Consider the following 25,542-nt stretch of genomic DNA (forward strand, 5'->3'; position numbering starts at 1 on the left):
GACTGTCTGCCCAAGGTGCCCTCCAAATCATCATCCCTTTGAACTGCGTAAGGAACTCGCACCACATAGCAAGGTCTTTCTTCAAGCCTTTTGCCAGCCTAGTGAGGTGGTGTTTCTTTTTGACATTTGCTGTTGCCCTATTTAACCCTCTGGCGAACACCCTCCCCACCGGGATCACCTAAGCTGCAAAGTTGAGCTTTCCTAGGAGGCATTAGATGGCACCCAGGGGGGCTTTGTCTTTCCCCAGCAATGCCTGAATGTCCTGACGCAGCACCTGTACCTTGTCCGCAGGGAGTCTGGACTCGCGCTTAATAGTGTCCAGTTCAATGCCTAAAAAAGTCAAAACTTGCGCCGGACCCTCAGTCTTGCCAGGTGCTAATGGAACCTCTAGGTGCCTGGCCATGTCTTTAAAGCACTGCACGCCTCTGCTGCGTACATGCCCCCGATGAACAGAAATTTGTCCAGGTAGTGGGTTACACCCTCCACATTGAACATCCTTGAGAGCACCCACTGCAGAAAAGAGCTGACAGTAGGCACAAGACACGGAGCACCCCATGGGCATACATTTGTCAAAGAAGAATTCACCCTGCCACTTGAAACTCAGGAGATGCTGGCTATCCGGGTGGACCGGCAGCAGGTGGAAAGCCGACTCAATGTCTGACTTTCCCAACCATGCCCCCTTGTCCGACCTCCTGACCATGTCCACCGCCATGTCCAGGGAGCAGTAAGACACCGAGCAAGTCTCCTCCTCTGACCAGAAGTTCACTGAGTTGCCTTCTGGGTAAGACAGGTGCTGGATCAACCTAAAGGCCTCTGGTTCTTTCTTGGGTACCACCCCCAACGGGGAGATAACAAAGTTCTTGAGTGGTGGCTGAATAAAGGGGCCTGCCACCCTCCCCAGGGCAACTTCCTTTTTTATCTTCCCCAGCACAGCTTCAGGTTGCTCCCTGGCCGATTTAAGGTTATCAGCGTCCCTGCTCACTAGTGAGCCAGCGTAAGGTATTCTGAGTCCTTCCACAAACCCTTCAGCTAGGAGCAGTCTGTCCTTGGGGTTCGGATACTTGCAGAATAGGGGGAGGAGGTTGGAGATAATAATGGGGGATGGACCCCTAGCCATGGGTATGGTGGAAGACCCGCCCCTGGAGGGCAAGCCGGGGATGTCACTGCTGGGTGGGAGTGGGAATGGATAGGGGGTTTAGGGAGGGTGAACAGTAAGACTGGTCTATTTATTGTGCCGTCCAGGCAGCGGCGAGGGACCATCTCGCTTGTTACAAGAAGTTGCAGGATGTGAGAACCCACACTTGAAAAAGGTATGGGAGAACCTGCAGATTTTGCCCCAGGAGCAGGACCTTGTGTTGTATAACCTGCAGGTACCATTGTAAGCTGTTCTCGCTCCCTGCTTCTGACCACCTCCTCGAGCCCCCCGGAAGGACTTGTTGAACTGACCCTTCTTCTCCTGCTTCTGACCCTTGGGCGTGTCACCCCCATTATAGTTTGTGTTTATCTTGTCTTTCTCACATGCTTGACCCAGAGCCTCACCTCCATTTGGTCCCACTCAAGTTCGGGACACATTGCCATCTTTTTCCTGAATTCACAATCATAGCGGTACCATCCTATTCCCCCGCTTGTCTCAGCCTCATTGGTGATAATGCTGGCATACTGAAACAACCCCGGACCCCGATACGCGTATTTTTCCATTATCACTGCTGCAGGATGGCAAAAGCTTGTCCCAATGTTGCAATATTCTTCTCCGGCCAAGCTTGGAACCGCACCTTATTGTCCTCTTCCTTACCCCCCCGTCAACAGCCCTGTGCATTAGCAGGGTAAATATGTCGATAAACTCTCGCCTCCAAATCCCTTCTTTGGCCGCTAAAGGAACCTCCCACCCCAAGGAGCACCGTCTAGAGACCATTGGTGCTATTGTGATCGTGGCTTGAGCACCACGGCTGCATTGGGCCATTCTGCAGAACGTGTGAAAGTACTGACTACATGAGGTGCGGTGGGCGGATCACCACCGGGGGCGGTACCGGGGGGATGCGGACACTTACTGGATACGGAGTGGTCACCACCGCCAGATGCTGCCCACCCAGCTCTGGGGGGCTACCAATTGACACTCCATCGCCCTGAGGAACAGCTGCTGTTCCTCCCCCACAAAAGATCTGCTTAGGCCCCTGATTCCCTGAGCTGGTAGCTTCCTCAGGAGCGCCCTGCCTGCTTGCAGTGCTGACGCCCCCTCCCCAAACATGCGTAATAGACGTGACCCCAAGCGCACCCCCAGAAGGAGCTGGCGCAGTCCCTCCACCCTCACTGGGCGGGCTGGCCCCAGAAAAGCCTGCTCTGACTTCTGCCATGAAGCTCCTCAAAGTGTCTGTGAGCTTACCCAAGTCCTCAGTTGTTTTGCAGCCCACTGGGAGTGTGTTGCTGGCCAGGGGTGTTAATGGTCCCGGTGCCGGGGGCAGGGGATCGGACAAAGGTGTGGCAGTAATACGAGGGGTGGTCAAGGCCTGACTCTTGGTTGGCAGCGGGTCTGCCAGGAAGTCCTTGACTGTGGGCCTGCATATCCTCTTGGACCTAGTGGGGCCTGCCTCTTCACTGTACTCCTGCTCTGTGCTCGGGCCGCACTGGCGGATCCAGAGTCCTCCGGATTATTGGCCTTCAAAAGTTCTGTGACCCAAGCCAATCCCTTGGTCTTGGCCATGTCGGGGAAAGCTGCGATCCCTGCATCTTGGGAGGTGCCAGGCTGGGTTTCATCGACTTGGGACCTCTGCGAGAATAGAGGGGGGGGGGGGGGGATCCCTGACTATCCATCCTGCCTCCTGCGATTGACGGCTCAATCTGGAAGAAAAGTAAAATTATAAGCCACTTCGACCTGACCAGGAAGCCAGGCATGCCCTGCTTCTGTCCAGGCATGGCACCGCTGCAACCCCACCTTAGCTTTGTACCTACTTTCGCCCTGTGGGCTATCAAACTTTAGCTGGCGACGCTCGGATGGGTGTTTCAATGAACTCTGTGTGTGGAGATGAAGGTAGAGGTTAAGTAACTCTCCCCATACCTCCCCTTGCACCCTGCCCTCAGGGCCCACACATCCCCGCAATCTCTGTGGAGTGAAGAAAAGCACCCCCATTCTTGCAGCACTGCTCCTGCCCAATGTTCTGCAGACTGTTCCCTCTCCCTACTAGTTAGACTTAACTTACACTACTGATTTTGCCTCCAGGGTACCCCACTGCACCCATACCTGATGCGGGGATTGTGTCCCCAGGGCAATCCGTCGCTAGCTGTGCAATGTCCGATCCTGACCTACTTGTGGAGACAAAACATGAATAAGGAAAGTTCCGGAACGCTACTGTCCTTCCACGCTGTCCGCTGAACAGTGCCAACTACCTGACATAGGGGTCTGGAGGTTCTCATTCCCTCCACCCCTTTCCATTGTGGCTTCCTTCCCCAGAGGGCCACGTAGTACCCCTGTGCGACCAATCATTGTTACCTTTCTCCAACTGTGCGGGCCTGTACTTACCCCCTAATGTCTAGCGAAGCGCCTCAGGGGGCGAGGGGTACAGCTGAAAAACAAACACAGATCAAGATGAGGCATGACAAACAAGCACTCCACAATACAATGCAAAGGGGCGAGCAGTGTTCAAGCCGCAGGCCCCTGCCTCGTTCAGGGCCCGAGAGAAGCCCCAACCGTGGGCCATTTCTCCTGCACCGTTAGTGCATCACCACTTCAATGTTGAGCATGGGGGAAGGGGGCACCTTGTAATACGTAATACCCTGCATATGCACTCAAGTTGCACAGTTGTCCCTTCACCAAGCATATAATTACCAGCCCAGGCCGCATGTCAAACTTCTGTTCCGACTGCCGCTACTAATGCATTGTGATCTCAGCAGAGGACCCAGGAAGAACCGTAAGCCGGAATATGCACAAAGGAAGATAAGTTACACATACAAATCTACACTGCCACCCGTGCCGAGAAAAGCAGGCCACAATTAATGTGTTCATTATTTTGTGCATTTAAAGGAACATTTGCGGAGAACAATGAGGGGACGGCTTCATTAATTTGTATGCACTACCGGTCCTGAGCGCAGGCTGCATCCGTGGTATCCGTGCCGCAGCGCTCCGCTACAATCACCGTGGCCGGCGAGGAGGAGCTCCGGAGTGAAACGGAGGACACTGGGAACTCAACAGCTCCGAGGCGTTAAGCGACTGCCCCAGACTCACACTAAGAGAAACCGGTCTTCAAACCAGACTCACCAATGATGGTAGTTCGAACCGCTGGGCCGCTTCTCCTCCCCTGAAAAACATCCAAGTGAACAGCGGTTTTCCTTTTCATGTCACGCTTTTGCAGATTTCTCCACTGTGAACAGGTGTGTTATTCGTCAACTCAACGGTGTTTCATCTGTTAACCTTGGAATGACGAAACCTAAGCCGATCCCACCAGGATCCGAACCAATGACCCGCAGGTTACGCACAGATGTTGCATTAACCCACTGAGCTGTGCCACTGATTTACGCAAAATGCCCACGAACGAAGGAGAGCGGCCGCCAGACCTCCCAGCCTCCCACCCAAAACAGTCCCTGTGTGCGGTGAGCCCCGGACCCCCGCAACAAAGTAAGGTAGGGGGCATACTTGGCTGGAGGTATGCTTAGTGCCGCTAGGGTTCATGCACTCAGCGCAATCCAACCACAAGAAAATATGTGGGGGAGGTGTTGGCCGTGACACAACACATCAACTCTGGGTTCGAGGAAGGGCGGGAAAAGAGTGTCCCAACACGGAACAGCGACGTCCGGGGCGGCAAAGAGGGCTCCCTAGCAGGGCAGAGGTCTGAAGTACTTCAGACGGCTCCTCCCAACCGCCCCGGACGTGCATCATAACCAGTCTCCGCCAACCAGGGGAGACTGCCTCAAGAGAGGAACTACTGTACGTCATGCGGGGGCGGGACAGCCCTCCGTGACTAGGAGCCCGCCCTCCTGATGGCCACTGCGTGGCCTCGGGCAGGCGCATAGTCACATCAGGGCCACATGAACCCCCGCCCCACATGCCCAAACCCGCAAATAACACAAAGACACAAGTGTTAGGTTTGGGAAAAAATTGCTGCAGGTTTATTACATACAACATATGTAATGACGGTGGGTTAGCTTACGGGCGATCCTAGGGCAGGCCGCATTCTCGCCACCTGCCCGCCTGTTGAGCCAAACAACACAGTGGCGAACCACCCAACTGTTGTACAATTACCATAATTATAATGACACGCCCCTTGTGGGGCGTGACTAGGCAAACCCCCGGTTGCGCAGGCCCACAACCGCCCGAAGGACTACTGGGGCGCCGACACGGATTCCTGCACCTCCCATGAGGTTACAGGTTAGGCTCTGAGGTTATGCTCTGGCACCCCTATGTGCCCGCTGACGTCCAGCGTTTGCACCTCTCTTCTTCCGGATCGCCCAGTAACTCCGCCTGCAACGAAAAAGAAACATATTAAAAGCTCCCCCCGGAGCCCCCTCAAGCCGACACTCTGGGTTCGAGGAAGGGCGGGAAAAGAGTGTCCCAACACGGAACAGCGACGTCCGGGGCGGCAAAGAGGGCTCCCTAGCAGGGCAGAGGTCTGAAGTACTTCAGACGGCTCCTCCCAACCGCCCCGGACGTGCATCATAACCAGTCTCCGCCAACCAGGGGAGACTGCCTCAAGAGAGGAACTACTGTACGTCATGCGGGGGCGGGACAGCCCTCCGTGACTAGGAGCCCGCCCTCCTGATGGCCACTGCGTGGCCTCGGGCAGGCGCATAGTCACATCAGGGCCACATGAACCCCCGCCCCACATGCCCAAACCCGCAAATAACACAAACACACAAGTGTTAGGTTTGGGAAAAAATTGCTGCAGGTTTATTACATACAACATATGTAATGACGGTGGGTTAGCTTACGGGCGATCCTAGGGCAGGCCGCATTCTCGCCACCTGCCCGCCTGTTGAGCCAAACAACACAGTGGCGAACCACCCAACTGTTGTACAATTACCATAATTATAATGACACGCCCCTTGTGGGGCGTGACTAGGCAAACCCCCGGTTGCGCAGGCCCACAACCGCCCGAAGGACTACTGGGGCGCCGACACGGATTCCTGCACCTCCCATGAGGTTACAGGTTAGGCTCTGAGGTTATGCTCTGGCACCCCTATGTGCCCGCTGACGTCCAGCGTTTGCACCTCTCTTCTTCCGGATCGCCCAGTAACTCCGCCACAGCCCAGTGCGGTGGTTAACCGCTGCCGCACGGGCCCCCCACCACTGCTACTGCTCTTTTACCTGCACCTCACCTAAATTGCTCCCTTCAGAAAGAGGAGGGACAGGGCAATGCTCAAAGGCGTTGGATGACACCATAAACCCTGTCTCACAAAACTAGCTCGGTCAAGGTCCTCGACCGTCCCGGGAACACGACCACACCAGGTGGGGCCCCTGTCCTCCAGGAAGACACACCAAATCAGGGAAGCAAAGGGATAAGCGGGGCCCCTACTTCTGTAAACCCTCTGCCTCATAAATTAGGCTGTTCAGCACATGCCACTGGGATGCCAACATTTCCCTTCCTTCCAAACGTCAGAAAACTGCGCCAAGGAAGCCACTGCTACAGCGCGACGCCATCCACTACACAAACCCACAGGAAGTGTGCTTACTGAAACGCCCTCTTCTGCACAATCGAGCAGAAAACGTGCATGTATGATGCTTGTGCTGCTAACCTCAAAAGAGGACCAGTGAAATGGAGGGCACAAGACAAAGTAAGAGTTTGGACCAGTCCCAGGTAAGCAAAATACGGTGTCCACAGGCAATTGCAGCCGGCATCCCCTGCCTCTAGAGTTCTAGGCTGGAAAACAGCTATGGCCCTAATACCATAGAGTTAGCTAATCTGCTTGCCGACATGCGACCACCTCCCAAGGAAAGCTGCACCTGTAACTGGGCTCCCCACTAAGCATTAGATCTGTGCAGGGGCATGCCCGGAGAAAGGACGCCACCCCGACACCAATAGGCATAACCAGCCAGGGGCAATCACTCCAACGCAATAGTAAAGACCAACACTGGCAAGGGACCGGGGATGGGGAGGGGCCCCCCTGCAGAGCATCCTCCCCACTATCCAAGTGCAGACCCAATAATTCTAAACTAGCGATAACGCCACTAAACCCTCACAGGAAGCAGGAATCTATAGCAAGCACCTGCCCCCCCACTAGTAATGAATAGTCTCTAAAAGCCTACGAAGGACCCACCCAAGGAATGTTGGCAGTCCGGGCTCGGGCTGTGGATGCCACAATTGTTCTCCTCATACCTAAACTGAGTGTTATACTGCAGGCTGCCGACCGCGGGTGGGCTGCCAAATGAGTACCCAAGCCAAGAAAGCTAGACGGCAAGGCCAAAGGAGGGGGGGGGGGGGGGTGGCAAGACATCTGACCTTCCCTCCCCAAGGTGAAACACATGTGCCGAATCAGGAGGGTACGGGTAGGATAGTTTAGTTTTAAGTTTGCCAGCTTGCTGTGCTCTGTATGTCCAGGTGGGAGATACTCCTTGTTGCATGCCACGCAACATCTATTTGCGTACTGTTTGAGAATTCTCACGTGGTTAGAACGTTTGTTCGTGTGCCCGGGGGTCCAGTGTGTATTGCCTGCTATCCTTATAGACCCCGCACTGGGTGGCACGCTTGCCGACCAAGCATGGCACAAACGCTTGCGCTGCACCCCCCATCGTCTGTCCACCATACCAGGGGAGTACTATCAACACCTAGAGTTAACGCATCTGTGAATCCCTTAGATAGGATGCAGCCCCAAGCAATTCGCATTCAGCTGCAGCCCAGAGGCCCATGCATAGCCACGCCAATAAACAACACCTGGCCTGCAAGAACAAGTCCAACGGGGACGATTTAGTTGGGGAAAGGTTTCTTCTAATGAGAACACAGGGGGGGGGTCCTAATGTGGATACATACAGAACCTCTAGTGTACCGCAGCACTACGCCTGGTGAATGTTACAGCAGATTAGAAAGCGAGGGGAGGAAAATTCGTACCCACCCAAATGTGCAAAGTACTGTCTGGGTAGCTGGGACATCCCAGGAGGAGGCAACCGGGCACGCCAAGGCAGATCCCTATGGCAGTGACTTACTAACATGAAGGCCCACTTGTGAACCCAACAACTCGGACACGGGGAAGATTACTCCAATCCGCATACTACCACGTGCAGGATGCTATGCGAGACATATAATACAGTGAGGTAAAGAGAGACAATTCAATAGCTTGAAATAACGCTTTCTCATGAAGGGGAGGGGAAAGCAGTTGCTCCACAAGGGCTCGTAATATCGGTTCATATGACTAGGGCCCTAGCGCATACACTGTTTGCAGGCCTACAAATACACACCACATTCTCCCACACACAATATTTATCGTAAATGTGAAACAAGCAACCTTATAGTATTCCGCATAATCACAAGCCTCTTGTTTAACTAGCTGGAGGGAATGGGGAAACCTATAGATAGCTGACCGAGTTTGAGACTACAAGAGTGGTCTGACCAGTCTTACGAAGTGTTTCAAAATTAATATTAACATCCAGCGCTACCATGATTTGTTCAACGAATCCTGCGTGTCCGATGCAAGGCAGGACCATTGAAATGAAGTGGCCGTGCGTTACCCGACGGCAGGCTACTGCCCGTAACATGGCCCAGAGCGCAGCATTCTAAAGCTGCAATTGCTTTGAATTTCTATGAGCAGGAATCGCCAGGATTGGGTGCGGGTAGCATGCCTGATCGAGTAGTGGGTGTGACAACGGCACTGCTACCAGGAAGATAGTGGCCCCAGGATAGTGGTAGGGAAGTAAAATTACCGCCATGGACAAATACAGCAATAAGGAGGGTACAGGCGTCCTAGGTACCACAGCACCCGCTGCCGACACACGTTTATAAACGCCTGTCACAGTGAGGGAGTTTCTTCCAATTAGAAACAGTAGTGAGGGGTACTCCCAAATCCCGTCCCACATCCAGCTATAAACCTATCCGACTAGTTCCACACAAGCTAGCCAAATACCTTTAAAGCTGTACTAAGCTTGACAAGGGGAGATCCGATACAAGATGAACAGAAAGCGGGCTGGGCATCGTGCCTACACCATGCCTCTACGATACAGCGCAAGTGCTGCCTGAGGGAGACCAAGGCCTGAACCCTGCATGACTAAAGCAAAGAATGACCAACTGTTATGAACTGCAAGAAGCCAAGCTTTAGTTTAGTTAATCACAAGGAAGAAATGTTGGACGAGGCCGGCACCAGCACCCACCAAATTACCGTGCTCCTCATAGCAGCGGACGGCACGGAGCCTGAGTGTAAAAGGGGGGAGGAGTTACCCTGCTCCACGCCTGCGCGACACTTACTTAATCGCACGACAGGTTTATGCCAAACTATTACCTTGGGAATGCACATGTACCTAGGATAAAGACCTACAAGGGAGACAACGTGCACACAGATATATCTACCGGGCAGCAGGCAGAGCCAGGCAATTCGCATTAAATTTATTACCCAGCATGTGGACACCTGCAGTTACTGCCAGAAACAAGTGACTAATTTAGGGCTTCTGAAAACCGAAGATGCATCCTCGAAATCTTGACCCCCCAGAGATGGAGTCTTGATGCAATGCCCTACTTAGGAATGGTGCGTTACTCAAAAACCGGGTTCCCCCCCAGCTTGCTGATGCAAGAACAAAACACCGTATGATACTTCCCTCACATGCTCAGAAACAGCCAGACACACAGAGGTGCCTTTCTGTTGGGCTATCACCACATATAAATACATTTTTTTGCAAGTTTGTTACTTCTGTGAATAAAGTCTCTGTAGAGTCATGTTAATTGACAGAGGACCATGAGGGAGCCTCCGAAAGCACTTGGTTTATGTAAAATGTAGAGAGCTGTATACATCTATGTGGTGTGAAAGAGAGTGAACCCAGCCACAAGGGCGCCGTGAAGGCGGAAGTCATCTTGAACCACCTGATCTCATAACAAATGGTAAGCTGATGGCAAAGCACTCGAAGGGTGGACGCGAGAAGGTGACTCTATGAGGTGCAGAAGCAGGAGCAGGTAGAGACCGCGGAGGAGGTTAAACTCACAGGGTAGTTTGATGAAAATGGCACACAATGGTACCAAGAGCATCCGGTCCCATGGAAGAAAGTTGAGAAGATGCGTGATTTGCATTGATTGCGGAACACTGAGAAATGGTGTGATCAGATATCTGGACCTGTTGACATCGCAGTACCACAAAATAAAGACAACTGCCAGCCTTTGATATGAACGCATGCCATCTAAACCCTGCTCCGTAACATACCTGCACTGCTCTTAGGAAGACTGGTAAACTGCTGCTCTCTGGAGGTGTGAAGTGGTCCCTTTATGTGGAAGTGTAAAGGGTATGTGTGCTGGGGGGACCGGTAGCCACTGTGAGGAACTCAGACTCAAACACCAGAGCACCAGTGGCAAGACCAAGAACTTCTGCCCACCAAAGTCTCTTACAAAGAGAGGCAGCCTATCTCCTGGAACCTCTTACCAGGCATCAGGATGGGCTTCTTACAGTAAAGAGGTCCTTCCCTAGGTTACTATAATGCTCAACTTTGGTTAATGATGTCTTGCACTCCAAGAGTAGGGGGTTGAATGTTAAGACAGAATCAGACTGTCAATAAGGAAGAAAGAAGCCCGCTGACACACAAGCCCATGTATGCCTGATGGTTATTGGAGCTCATTCCATGAATGAATGTCTTTGTGTCAGGAATGGAAATTTTTGGCAGCCCCTAATAGCGAATCATAGCGATTCGCTATTAAGGACTCGCAAAACGGTAATCATGTAGGAATCGCATAATAAAATGCGATTCCTACTGATTCCTTATTTGCGATTAGCAAATTGCTAATCGCAAATAAGGAATAACTCGCCATTCATTCCTATGGGCCAAAAGGCCCATAGGAATGAATGGGGAGTATTCCTTATTTGCGATTAGCAATTAGCTAATCGCAAATAAGATTGCGATTTGAAGGGTGCCAGGGGTGTCCACAGGACACCCTGTAGCACCCCTCAAATGAAATTTCACACAGGTGTTGCACAAAGGACATGTGTGTGTGTAACATGCAACTCAGAAAAATGCATTTAAATGCATTTTTCTGAGTTATCGCAATTTACCGCGAGGTCTGACCTCGCGGTAAATTGCGGGAAGAAATTGCGAATTCGCAAATTTAAATTGGATGTTGAATTGCATTTAAGGAATCTCTAATAGAGATTCCTTAAATGTAATTCCTCGCACATTTGCGACATCGCAATTAGCGATTTTTGCATTTGGGATGCTGAATCCCAAATGCAAAAATCGCACTCGCAAAGGGCCGGATTCTCAGAATCCGGCCCTTTGCGAGCCGATTTAGCCTTCATGAATAAGGCTGTTGGTACTTAAATCTCTGATTCAGACTTGTCAGAGTGTCCAGTTTCTTTGTATCAACTTGGTCAGCTTGAAAGCAGATTGTAGATACTGTATCTAAGGGCTATGAGGTGCAAAGCTGGACACTGCTCATGGCCTGGTGACCATCAAACACGGATGAGATTGCAGTCAGACACACATATACAAGGTCACCATAGCCAAGAAAAGAACACACCCACTCATATTTTAATGTGCCTGTTTTTGTTACCCATTTACTGGTTAGAGCCTCAGTTGTCTATGTCCACTCATTTCACCTAGAAATGCCCACTCCCTGGGCCAAGAGTATAAAAAATATAAAGGACAATAACACAAGCATTGAGTTGTAACCTTAATATCTGGGCTTTGAAACTGTATTCTTGTATCAGGAAGCGCAATGCACACATTCCATCAGCAGTGTTTATATTACCCATTCAAAGTTAACTGGGATATAACAAAAATACCCCTGTAACATACTTTCAAGGTATGGAGAAGGTAAGGTCAATGGAAAATGGGTGCCTCTTTCTGCACTGCATGAGGTTGAGGAGCAGCCAAAGATGGGAAGAGCACAAGCAAAGGAGGGCTGTCCTACATGACATTGATAGTACCACCAGGGCAGACATCAGCTCCATACTACTAATCATTTGCTCTCTCACGTGGTAGCAACATGTCTTTATTACCCTAGCCCTCTCTTATCTCATTCTTCTAATCTTTGTCTGTCTTTTCTACTTTCTCATTTTTTATTTCCATCTCATTCTCTTACCCTACTTTGCACTTTCTGTCTCTCTATAGATCCCTCTATCTGTATTTCTCTCACAGACAATTACATTGTTCTGCCTTTCTGTGTAGCTATCTTTCATTTCTGCCTCTCTGCACACAATCTGTCCTTCTATAGAGCTTGACTATGTTCAGTGTTTCTCTATCACACCTGCCTCTTTCTCTGCCTCTAACTCTGTTTCCTTCAATATCCTCTTTTCTTCTACAACTCTCATGTTTTCTCTGTGTATGTGCCCCCTATTCTCTGTCTACCAATGTATGTCTATCTTTCTCAGTTTCTTCCTTATTTGATTACTTTTCCTAATTTTTTGTCCTCTTCCTTGCCTCACGTCATCTCATTTTTGTTTTTATGCCCATTGTTGGACATAGCCCTTTCGTGAGGTTTATCCCTAAACTTAATGCCTTAATCCTCCTGTTTTATGAACCCATTTTTCTTAACTTTAGAACTCTGTGCACTTTACCACTGCTAACTAGTGCCAAGGTGCTTGTGTTTTCTCCACTAAACATGGTAATATTGGCTCATACACTATCAGCATATTTGATTTACTTATAATTCCATAGTAAAGTAGTAGTGCATTGCCCAGGGTCTTGAAAATTAATTACTGCTCGTGGTCCTGCAGCATTGATTTTGCCACCAACTTATGTAGCCTATAACTTTGTCTCAGGCCTACCACTGAAGAGCCTGTATGTGCAGTTTACACTGCCCCATCAACCTGGCAAAACAACCTTTCCCTTTTTATACATATGAGAAGCCCCTAAAGTAGGCCCTGGACAACCCAGAGGCAGGGCACAATGAATTTCAAAGGCAGGACAGGTACTTTTCAGTTTTTCATATCCTGGTAGTGAAGAACTCCCAAAGTAATTTTTCACTTCTGCAAGGCCTATCTCTCCCATAGTATAATATTGGGATTATCTTACTACATCTTTTAAGTGTAATTCCCATGTGGGAAAAGATAAGCACCTAACAAGTCAAGGCAATTTGGTACATTATTATCTGACACTTGCCCAATAGGTTGACATCAGCTTGGACTAATACCTGTATCAGTCCCACAACTTGTCTTAAGCAAGACTAGCACTCAACAAGGCTGAATAGGAAGCCCCACATCAGACTTTCTATTTTTTCCAGGCTGAGAACTCCTCTTTACCAATTAGCTCCTGCTTTTATTTCACACCTTTTGAATGGGGTACACACACAAGGAAAAGATAAGGAAGAATTCAAGACACATTTCCACTCTCCAAAGATGTTTTGCAGCCTTTCTCTTTTCCGTCTTTATATAATGGTTCCAGATAGGGGGTCCTTGATCGACCTCCTACTTTCCCCACATAGACACGGCCTCCTTGGTGTAGGTGGAGAATACAATTTGCTTTCCTTAGTCTGTTGGAGCTCTAGCTCACATTGTCACCTCATTTTTTAGGTCGAGCCTGAGCCAGTACGCAAGCGCTGCTCTGGGGATGATCTGTCGTAGTCCAGTATGGGAGAGAAGTCCTGCTCACTCCCTGTCCATATTTTTCATTGGCTTGGGTCTTTGTCCTTCCGAAATGTTGTCTTCTGATTCCTAAAGAGGATTGTTAGTTCCCCCTTAGGATGGCCATGTTTTCATTTGGAACGTCCAATGGCTACTGGCCCCTTTACTTGGTTGTAACACGGTACATGTACTATTTTCTTTATTGAGTTTTTTCTAGGTTAGGCACGAGGACGTGCTTTGCTTACATTCAGCGGGCCGCGCCCGCTTTCACTTTTGAAGCAGCCCGGACAATGGCAGCCATTTGTTTGCAATGCTATCGTTCTCGCATTTAAATGCTAGACCCTTAGCATTGCAAATATGTTTTATTTTGTCACAGTTTGTTGAATCTTCTGGAACCTATGAGGAGCCTAGCAGCTGATTTCAATGTGACCCTAAGTGGAGCCGGCTTTATTTTAGATAAACCCGCAAGAATAGCGCTCCTGTAATCTAATCAGGATATGACTAGGGATTGAACTGCTAAATGAAAGTTATGAAAGCCGGAGGAAAAAATAGTTTGATTTTCCTTAGAGTATTTAGTTGGTAGTTGGCTCCCCTGGTGGTGGCATTGATATGATCTTGCATATTCTGGTGTGTGTCCAAAGGTATACCTGTTGATTTAGTAGAATCAATCATGTGTGGTTTGCAGTTGAGAGCAGTGAGTTGTTTGAGTCATTCTTCTATGGGGCACAGTGGTTATGAGGGGCGATCAGGAGGAATTCCGTTTTGAGAGTGTTAAGCAGGAGGTGATTGCAGGTTAGTCATTGTTACGTTTTCAGTAGGGTGCATTTGAGCAATTTGATATCTTTGGGAGAGGAAATTTTCAGATACAATTGTGTATCATCTGTGTACTTGTGGTAGTGAAAGTTTGGGAACTTCAGAAGATTGGTAAGAGGTTCCATGAGCAAGTTATGTAAAGTGGGTGAGAGCCTGGATCCTTGAGGAACTCCAGTCATATCTGGAGTCCGATGGGTGTAATTGATTTTGATTCTTTGGGCTCTGTTATGAAGGCACGAGGCATACCAGCTTAAGATGGGACCCAATAGCCCCATCCTCTTCTTAATAAGGTCAATAATAACTATCATGTTTGACAGTGTCGAAAGCAGAGGAGAAATCAAGTAGTATAAGTAGGAAGGTTCCCGTTTAGCAGTCTCAAGGCATCATCAACAATAGAGTTACAGCTGTTTCAGTGCCATAACCCTTTCTGATACCAGATTGATGATCATCTAGGAGTTGGAACTGCTCAATGTGGTTGCAGAGTTGCAAGTGTACGTATTTCTCTAAAAGCATTGCTAGTGTCCGGATGTTGGTGATTGGGTGAAAATTGTTGAGGTCAGACAAGTCTGCATTAGGTTTTTTAAGAATTCTACTTTTAAGCAGTCAGGAAATATGCTATGAGAGAGCAATGCCTTGGCAAACTTACTCCACAGAAGGAGTATGGAAGGACTAATCTGTTTGATGAGCCTAGCAGGCTGAGATTCATTTAAGTGGTTGGAGGGTTTTCTTGTTGATAATATGCTGAACAAATCATCTTAATGTGTGATTATGAAAACATTCCGGGTAGCGTTGTATTTAGTCGTATGGCCAGTAGGAGGGCTCTAGGCTGAAGCTGTGCAGGTAGGAGACTAGGCTGGACTTGGATTGGCAGAAGCTGTGAAGTGCTTAGCAGATCTGATTCAATCCTCTTAGTCTTTTAATGAAATATGCAGAGAACTCTTTGCCACTCTGCAATGATCCAGTGTCCAATGCGTTTTGGTTAGATTTGTAAATTACTTGTTGTTTGATGATCTCGAACAGGTTTTTGGGTCTGTTTTTGGCATTGTCTAGTTGCTCCCTAAATATTCTGCTTTGGGGCTTCAGAGATGTTTATTGTAATAGCTTCTTGTTGATCTCAGGTGTTTGAGATGTGCAATGGAGAGAGAGCTTCTCCATGATATCTCCACAAGCCTTAAGTTGCATTGTTCCTCATTAGGCTCCCATTGAACCCAGGGTTTGGAGTGCCTGCTCGGTACTCGTTGTAGCTTCTTTGGAGCAATTATGTAAAGTATGTCTGACATGGATTGTATGTAAAGTTTTGTTGGATCTTTCAAATTTGTCATGTTTGTGGAAAGAATAAGGATGTTGTTTCTAGTAGTGTTTAGATTGATATTTCTCAAATCTCTAGGCCATTGACTAGGTTTAAGAGGTAGACCCTTTCTAGTCAGTACCTTCTCCAAGAGGAGGAACAATATTAGGTAGTAGTATGACCAGTCAACAGAGTGGTATGGATTCCACTTGAATGGTACTGTCCTGTACTTGCTCCAGGCGACCAATAGGGGTAAATCAGCCCTTTGTATGAGGGCAGGACACAACCTATTCAGATGCAAGTGTGTATGGCCTCTCCCTGCCCAGGAAGGCTAGCAGTATGCAGATGAATGCAGATGTATCCCCGGTCACACCCAGCTCTTTTAGTTGTGGCTGTCTAGAGAATATTAGAGGTGGGCGGAGCTTTCAGATTTTCACTCTGGGTAATCCACAGTTATTAAAAAACTCTGCCAAATTCCGCATATCCGCATAGGTCCGCACCCGGAGGATCTTATGAAAAACAAAAAAAAACATGCGTCTGTGGCGCCTTGCCCCACCTAATGCCTTGAAATGTAGTGCCCCAAGAGTGGCCTGTAGACGTGTCAATGGAGTTATGTCACATTGAAGAAGCAGCAGCAGTCAGTGTCGGACCCGTGACATTGGCAAAAACTAGAGTCCAAGACCAGTCTCCACTGGAAAAGAGTCCGTAGAAGAGACCGAGGAGTAAAGATACCTCCCCGCCTGCAATGTAGCAGGGCCAAGTGGGTTTCTTTCCTCTCAGCTCTCAGTCTCAGACACCTTGGCAGTGGCATACAGTGCATGAGAGTACACCTAGTTCGGATTCTGAGCTCCAGACTGATGGACCAAAGTAGGAGAGTATTAAGCCCAGACACAAGCACAAGGAGCGCATTAAGAAGAGAGAGGCGCTAGGTTAGGACCACATGACAGCCCTAATTTTACACACTGCTTGTAGTCCCTCTCCTGTCAGTGTTGCCTGCTGCTCGGCTCCTGCTGAATCTCTCGCCAGTAACCAAAATATTATGACATGCACTCCAACTGCATAGCGGCATGCATTACCTTTGCCTGCTCTCCAGAAAACAGAGTCTGCCCTTGCTCGAGCGGACAGAATCAGTGGATCACAGCCCATGAACGACAGGCTTCAGCTACAAAAACCACAACTAGAGCAGAAGATGGATGTGCACTGCTTGCACGCTTGCAAAGTAGCAGCTCAGATCAGAACACTCCCCCTTCTACCTACGGCCGTTACCTCATCATGTGGTGGTCGAGAATGACTCAGCTGTGCATGGAGATGGTGCACAGATTCAGAATTAAATGCAGAATGGGCAGCGGCACTGGCAAACTTCACTCCACTGCGGTTGAAGGAGTTTTTGGAAAACTCTGCACTCTAAGCGGTGGTGAAACTCTGTGAACTCTGCCCTCGGAGCTGAGCCTGCCGCCCACCCCTAGAGAATATGCACAAAGTGTAGATGTCACCCAGCTCAGACGTTTATTGGAGGCAGGGTGCAACGCACAAAGAGTTATGAGCACAGAGAAATGCCAACTTCTAAAAATGGCATTTCTCAAATAGTAATGTGAAATCCAACTTCACCAGTAAGTAGGGATGATCACTACCATTCTAAACATACTAAACATGGCAGCACCACTCCTTTCTGATCAGGAATTACCACTTAGAATATAGAATGGAACTCCTAATGCTTCCCTATGGAAGGAGGAGTAGGCTTCACACCCATGAAAAACAAAATGAGCTGTTTGTCACTACCAGGACATGCAAAACATAAAGGTAAATGTCCAACCTTTAACTTACTCAGCACCCTGCCCATAGAGCTACCTAGGTGTGAGAAAGTGCCCCCTTTCTGCATGGTTGCCCCCACTTTTTGCTGAATTGCTGATTTGCGCTGGCTGAGTGTGCCATGGGTTCCTGCTAATCAGGTACCCAGGGCCTATGTTCTTTCCCTAAAACTGCATTGAAGCCTAAAACCAATTGGCATCTCAGGCCACAGGTCAGCCCCTGGTAAATGGTACCACAGGTACCCAGGGCATTGGGACCAGAGAACGCCTCTAAGGGCTACAGCACTTATTGTGCCACCCTTAGAAGTCCTGTACTATTACACTCACACACTGCATTTGCAGACTGCGTGTTTTGGTGCAGAGAAAAGTGAAGAGTCGGCATGGCACATGTGTGCCATGCCCACAAACCATTGCCCTGGCATAGATCAGTCACACCTCTAGCTGGGTGTACTATGCGAGTGGTGAGAGTACAGGTGCATGAGCCCTGTACCCCTACAGTATCTAAGTCCATTCTTAGACATTGTAAATGCAGTGCTGCCATTAAGAGTATATGGTGCTGGGAGTTTGTCATTACAAACTCCACAACACCATAATGGCTACCCTGAAAACTAAGAAGTTTGGTATCAAACTTCTCAGCACATTAAACCCACGCTGATGCCATTGTGGGATTTAATGCAAAATGCACACAGAATGCATCTTAGAGATGCCTCCAGAAAACTAACCTACCACTAGTGTCCAGGATGAGTAACTGTTTACAGCTGCCACCACCTGACCAGACATCTTTCTGGACACCTGGGTCAAGAGCCTGTTGCTCGTTGGGGCTTGAAACAATGCACATCCAGTGAGAGGTTCCAAGCCTCCTTCCCTAGGATGGGCAGGGTTCACAAAAGGGAAGCTTCAAAGGCTTGCCTTCTTTGTGAGTATCCCTAGGCCACTTGCTGCTTTCAGAAACTGGTACCCACTGGTTCTGAACCTCACTTTGGGTGGGAGAACTGGTGGGAAAAAACAAGTGAGGAAGAGAGGTGTGCCAATCTCTGCCAACTCCACCCCTCAAGTGGGGAAGGCCCGGTGAAGCACAACTCTCAATCCCCTCCATCTTGCAGATGGGGGGACTTAGACAAGCAGGGAAAGGTGTATGCCCCGCTCTCACTAAAGAGGCACATAATAGGGGGAGTACCCACCCCAGGGAAGGGACCCATATGGAATTTTAGTTTGCGAACTGAACATCATCTGCGCCATCTTGCCCATTCCTCAGACTCAAGTACGAATATGCACGGCAGCCATTTTAGGTACCATGGTCTCCCTGTTCACGATCGATCGTTAGCGCACTTCCCTGACCCTGCAAGCATCCCCCATGCACCCTGGCTGCCCCCGCTCTCACATGCGCAAGTCATAAACCCTCTCCTTCCGCGTGACTCTGTCCCTGGGAGTCACACCCCGCGCCTGACCAACGCCTCCTTTCTTTCCATGAATACCCCTCTTTTGATAAACCCTTCCTCTACGCTCGATTGTCCACACCGACCCTTCCTTTCATGAATATCTCTCCTTTGATGACCCCTTCCTCTGAGCCCGATTGTCTGCACGGATCCCAGGCCATCACCTAGCCGGAGGATACAGTTTATTGCCCCCTACTGTATGAAGTCGCCCCTCTTCAAAGGAGCTACTATTGATCATGGCCTCCCCACCCCCTGAGATCCGATCAGGCGCACGCATTCTAAAGGAATCGGCGGAACACCCAGCTGCGTGATAGCCCCCTCCGATTGTATGTGGGGTGAGGACCTCTACTGTAGCCACGTGTTGGAATGAGCCGGAAATGGAGGGGTTCCGGGGATGTCTTTTTCCTTACTTCACAATGTCTTTATTGTAATAAAGAGTGGTCACATGCCATAAACCAGTGTATAAGAGGCCAGGCCTCAGAGAGGCTGTTAGAGCACCTCGAGACGATACCTTGTTGTCCGATCTGATGTGTTCTGCTCCGTCGGAATAAAACTTGTTTCCTGTCTTCCTGCCTCCAGCGCCTGCCTCTTTGTTTGATAACCCTTGTATGGTATTAGAGGCGTTTAACGCCGGGCAAAATTACTTGAGAAACATCGACTCAATCGCCTGACCATTTTTCTTGATTTTCCTCACCCATTGGTCCCAACCTTTTTACCTACCTGCAATGCCACTAAATCTAGTATATAGGGGCAACCCTGAACTTTGCTTCCTCAGACTAGTAGAAACTACAAGAGAAAAAGAAGAAGGACCGAACAGCCATACAGAGGGTTACAAAAAGAAAGACGCCCACTGACTTGGCCCCAACACTTCTGGCCTGTCTCCATCTTGAACCTGCTCCTGCGAAATCCCGGTGTGTCCGGCAGCAAGCAACCTCAAAAACCCAGAGGACCTGCCTGCCTTAAACCTCAAATACTGTGTCTCCCGTGAACACCGGATTTATTCATCTGCAACCTCTGGTTCTGGCTAACACCACTGATCTGACCCACTCTGCACCCGCCGTCCCACGGCCCGAGCTTGAGTGGGAAAACACCACAAGGAGGTCCCCCCGGTGTTCCTAACTTGAGATCCGGTGATCCCTGACCTGCCTCAAGCCTCCAGCCAACGCCTGCAGCCTTAATCCAAAAGGTCCCTCCAACCACGACCAGGAGCTGGTAAGAAGATCTGACCCCAAAATTCACACCTGCATCCGACACCCCACTGCCTTGGGTGGCCAAGCCAACGGTGGTTAACCAACCCCCAACTTCCCAACTTACCTCTCGAAGTGGTGGTTGCACCGAGAAGACCTTCGTCCCCAAGCCTGCAGTGCTTTTGCACACCGGAGGTTCCCCATTGCAAACAACTAGGCGCCTGACAATGAAACAGCACTCTGATCCTGGCCGCCCTAGTGCCGCTGAGGGTGCACCTTTGGTGCTACTTTGTTTCCCCATTTGCCCTGAGCTAAAGTCCAGGAACTTTGCTCCCACAACCAAGTGGCCTGCTCTTCAGCAGCCACCAACCGGAGGCCCCCTTCCCCTCATTGGATAACATTGGGCCTCAGCACTCTGCATCCTTGAACCTGGGGGACCCCTGAGTCCACCCCCAGAACAACCAAAGGGAATGATGGACGGAGCGTTGACAATACAAGCACTCACCCCCAGTCAACTGATCTGGGTTTAATCCATCACTGTTCTTTAGCCCACTCTGCTACCCCAGTTCAGACATGGCCATATGCAAATCAGTCTGACCCTGTGCCTCATGGGAACAGTCCAGCCCGAACTGCCAGGCCATGCCTTCCCTGGACCGGAAACAAGCTACCAAGGACCGGTTTCTGGCATTTCAGCCTTCTTCAGCCCGGCTTGCCTGAATCCAGTGGCAAAGTGAGCAAGGGACTCACGTCTGAGCATACCCTGCCAACTTAGGGCGAACAAAGAAAAACCAAAGGAAATGATGGACAGAGCGTTGACAATACAAGCACTCACCCCCAGTCAACTGATCTGGGTTTAATCCATCACCGTTCTTTAGCCCACTCTGTCACCCCAGTTCAGACATGGCCATATGCAAATCAGTCTGACCCTGTGCCTCATAGGAACAGTCCAGCCCGAACTGCCAAGCCATGCCTTCCCTGGACCGGAAACAAGCTACCATGGACCGGTTTCTGGCATTTCAGCCTTCTTCAGTCCGGCTTGCTTGAATCCAGTGGCAAAGTGAGCAAGGGACTCACGTCTGAGCATACCCTGCCAACTTAGGGCGAACAGAAAAAAACCAAAAGGAAATGATGGACGGAGCGTTGACAATACAAGCACTCACCCCCAGTCAACTGATCTGGGTTTAATCCATCACCGATCTTTAGCCCACTCTGCCACCCCAGTTCAGACATGGCCATATGCAAATCAGTCTGACCCTGTGCCTCATGAGAACAGTCCAGCCCGAACTGCCAAGCCATGCCTTCCCTGGACCGGAAACAAGCTACCAAGGACCGGTTTCTGGCATTTCAGCCTTCTTCAGCCCGGCTTGCTTGAATCCAGTGGCAAAGTGAGCAAGGGACTCACGTCTGAGCATACCCTGCCAACTTAGGGCGAACAAAGAAAAACCAAAGGAAATGATGGACGGAGCGTTGACAATACAAGCACTCACCCCCAGTCAACTGATCTGGGTTTAATCCATAACCGTTCTTTAGCCCACTCTGCCACCCCAGTTCAGACATGGCCATATGCAAATCAGTCTGACCCTGTGCCTCATGGGAACAGTCCAGCCCGAACTGCCAAGCCATGCCTTCCCTGGACCGGAAACAAGCTACCAAGGACCGGTTTCAGACATGAGTCCCTTGCTCACTTTGCCACTGGATTCAAGCAAGCCTGGCTGAAGACGGCTGTAATGCCAGAAACCGGTCCTGGGAAGCTTGATTCCGGTCCAGGGAAGACATGGCTTGACAGTTCGGGCTGGGCTGTTCCCATGAGGCACAGGGCCAGACTGATTTGCATATGGCCATGTCTGAACTGGGGTGGCGGAGTGAGCTAAAGAACGGTGATGGATTAAACCCAGATCAGTTGACTGGGGGTGAGTGTTTGTATTGTCAATACTCCGTCCATCATCCCCTTTGGTTTTTCTCTACCCCCAGAACCTCAAATCCCACTACCAAATATTTACCTTAAAACAGATATCACTATTTTCCTCTATAGGATAACATTGGCTGTTTTTCTTGGAAAACTTTCTAGGTGTAGTGTTTGAAAACCTAAAGAAAGTCTCTAAAATTGTACTATTTAACGAAAACGATTTTACTTACCTCTTTACAGGAAATTTCCCAGAGTACTATCCAGGTATACTACTCTGAGTAAGAAAAGTAATCTAAAAAGTAACTTACCTGGTATTTTACTTAAAAGCCCATTCAGGTCTATGTACTGTATTTACAAAGTATTGCATTTCTCTGCAACCATACTGTAAATCAAAACAAAGTGCATATACGATTACAATTCAAACTGTTTACAAACTGCATTACTACTGTAAAGTATTTATTGCTTACCTGTGCCAGGCTTGCTTGGTTCTAGAAAATAAATTCACTAAAAGAATATTTTCATATAAAAGCAATTGGTCTGAAGTTCAGTCTTTGAGTGTGTGAATTCATTTGCTGACTGAGTGTGTACAAAAAATGCTGAACACTGTCCTCTGATACTGCCTTACTGCTCAACCACACTACCACAAATAGAGAGTGAGGTGCTATCTAACTATTCATCTGACTACCTTTGGGGTTCCACTGGACTCTGTAGACACTATACCTCAATTTGGTATAGTATATACAGAGCCTGCTCCCTACACTAGGTCCTACCTTAGGAGTGACCTATGTTAAATAAAAAGGGAGTTTAAGGCTTGGCAAGTAGTTTTAAAGACAAAGTCAAAGTAGCTGTAAACTGTGAACACTGGCCCTGCAGTGGCAGGGCTGAGACAGGGTTGAAAGGCTACTTCTGTGGGTGGCACAAGCAGTGCTGCAGGCCCATTAGTAACATTTACTTTACATGCCCTGAGTATATGGTATTCTACTTTATAAGGGTCTTACAAGTAAATCAAATATGCCAAAGAGGTGTAGACTAACTCTACTCCAATAACGGAGGCGTGCGACCCAAATCCAAACAGCCCCTTCGAACCAATGCAGAGATACAATACCCAATCATAGAGCAGTAAACAAGTCGAACCTGTGGCAAGGGCCCATCACTCAGCCATCCCCTGATGACATTAAACAACACCTAAAATTCATGCTACTCAATTGCAGATCAGCAGTGAAACATTCTAAATGAGGTCTCTTCACCAACCCTTGACCTTCTAGTGCCACCTAATCACAACATCATTAGATCAGACAGACCAAGCTAAACAAGTTCCACCCAATATCTGCGATTCCGACACTACCAAAACTCCTTGAGAAATGTATCTATGTTCAACTGTGCAATCACATTGACCAATTCTGTCTCTTACATCAATTACAATCTGGCTTCTGCCATGGCCACAGCACTGAATCAGTACTCACACACATTGTTTGATGATGCGATATAAATGTTGGATTAGAACGAATTCTGCCTTCTTAACCTCATTGACCTCTATTCAGTCCTCCTTAAATGTAAGATGGGACTGTCAAGGATGGTACTCAACTGGTTTGCCTCTTTTCTCCACGACAGAACTCAAAAATCAAGGTCAATATGTCCCTATCCAACCCATCACAGGTAACTTTAGGGAGCTCTCAGGAATCTGCACTTTCACCCACTCTCTTTAATGTTTTCATGGAACCTCTGACCGATTAGCAGAATTTATCTAACTTCTACTATCACATGTACGCAGATGACACCCAACTGTAGTTTAAAATCTCCTGCCCAGAAGATATTAGGTCTCTAAACTCAACCCTACAATAAACACAAAACTGTCTGACTAGCTGCCACCTCAAACTAAACTTTCTCAAAACAGAATCCCTCCGGACATTGCAGAATGGATGAAACAACTAACAGAACTGAATTGTGTCCCACAAATTATAGAGTCAACAAGATCTCTGAGAATAACGCTGGGCAATAATGTGAACATGCATGAGCACATCAGCGTTACCACCAAAGGATCGAACTTCCACATGAGCATCTTAAGAAAAATAAAACCCTTCCTTCCCCCGGATGACCTCAAGTCTGGTGTTCAAGCTCTAGTGATTCCCAGATCGGACTATTGAGTGCAATCCCTTGCGGCCTACCCTGGGCTAAGCTGGTTCCACTAAGGGCCTCTCTTACCGGATCAAAAAGGATAACCACATCACTTTGGAACTGAAATCACTTAATTGGCTTCCATTTGAGGCAAGGATTCATTTGAAAATTGCCTTCATGACACATAATGCCCTACATTTTAACACTCCGAGGTACCTTACACAAACACTAGAGCTGTCTGGGGGCTTCAGAGCATCTAGACGCACTAGCTCCTTACTGCTGAAACCACCAAAATGTCATAAAAAGAGAACTTACAACTGAATCTTCTCAGGCCTGGCCTAGAGAATCTGGGAGGCCTTTCCCCCTAAAATCAAAAGGAATTCCTCAACTGCCTCATTCAAGAAAGAAGTCAAAAGGATATTGATGAACAAATCTTTGCCAGTGAATGCATGAACTATACTCCAGAACTGGATTTATCTGCCTGCATGCATGCTTATTTTTCGCAAACTACATTCATTTTCTGTTTTACTGGTTGCTGTCCGCAATGGAACCTGTGATTTGCTCCTAGGAGAGTCTCGCATACCTTGTCACTTCTTGATGATGTTGTTATTTTTATACATGTTGCCCTGATCATTGTAAAGCATTCTGATACCGGCAAGGGTCATGTTTGTGCTATATGAAACATTACAAATAAAAAATTAAAAAATACCATGTTTAGGGAAAGACCACATGCACTTTAGCACTGGTTAGCATTGGCTAAGTGCCCAGAATCTGATAGCCAACAAAAAGAGAATCAGAAAAATAAGAGGAGGAAGGCAAACATTTCGGGATAAACCTGCATTAAGGGACAGGTCCAACGACTTCACTAAGGCAGCCTTCTCAACGGATTACTTGGGTGCTTTTCCGGAGGGATTGGGCGACCCCTCACATGCGGATCTGATGGTAGTTATACATGGTGATCGCACAGCATTGGAGCATAAGAAAGAGACTGTGTCTATTGATATTCATCTGCTTAGACCTGACCTGCGAAGAGTAGCAATAAGGATTTGGAGACAGAGGGTACCATTGCAATGTTGCAGGGTGATGAGTCGCTCCTTAAGCAGCAAATGGCCAAGGTTATCACTGTGAACTGTGTGTTGGAGCAAAGAGTAGAGGAGCTGGAGGGGCGTGCATGCTGCAGTAACATAAGTGTCCTGGATTTCCCGGAGATGGTTAAAGGAGTATCAGCCGGGGTTTTCTTGGAGGGTTAGATTGTTAGAAACTCTGCTGCTTAGAGGACTCTTGGAGTTCTTTGTAGTTAAAATGGCACACAGGGCACTGG

At 48.7% G+C, this 25,542-nt stretch overlaps 2 protein-coding genes across 3 annotated transcripts in view; both read left to right on the forward strand.

Moving 5' to 3' along the window:
- Positions 1-25,542, forward strand: part of LOC147706602 (poliovirus receptor-like) — a 785,245-nt gene that overhangs the window by 238,111 nt on the left and 521,592 nt on the right. The window lies entirely within an intron of this gene.
- The window catches only part of LOC147706603 (cell adhesion molecule CEACAM6-like), a 180,433-nt gene continuing 164,096 nt past the window's right edge, over positions 9,206-25,542 (forward strand). Inside the window, exon 1 of the mRNA XM_086928419.1 lies at positions 9,206-9,329. Within this exon, the coding sequence (XP_086784545.1) occupies positions 9,206-9,329 (124 nt within the window). The remainder of the gene's footprint in view (positions 9,330-25,542) is intronic.

This window comes from Lissotriton vulgaris, chromosome 7 (genome assembly GCF_964263255.1).
Source record: "Lissotriton vulgaris chromosome 7, aLisVul1.2, whole genome shotgun sequence".
NCBI lineage: Eukaryota > Metazoa > Chordata > Amphibia > Caudata > Salamandridae > Lissotriton > Lissotriton vulgaris.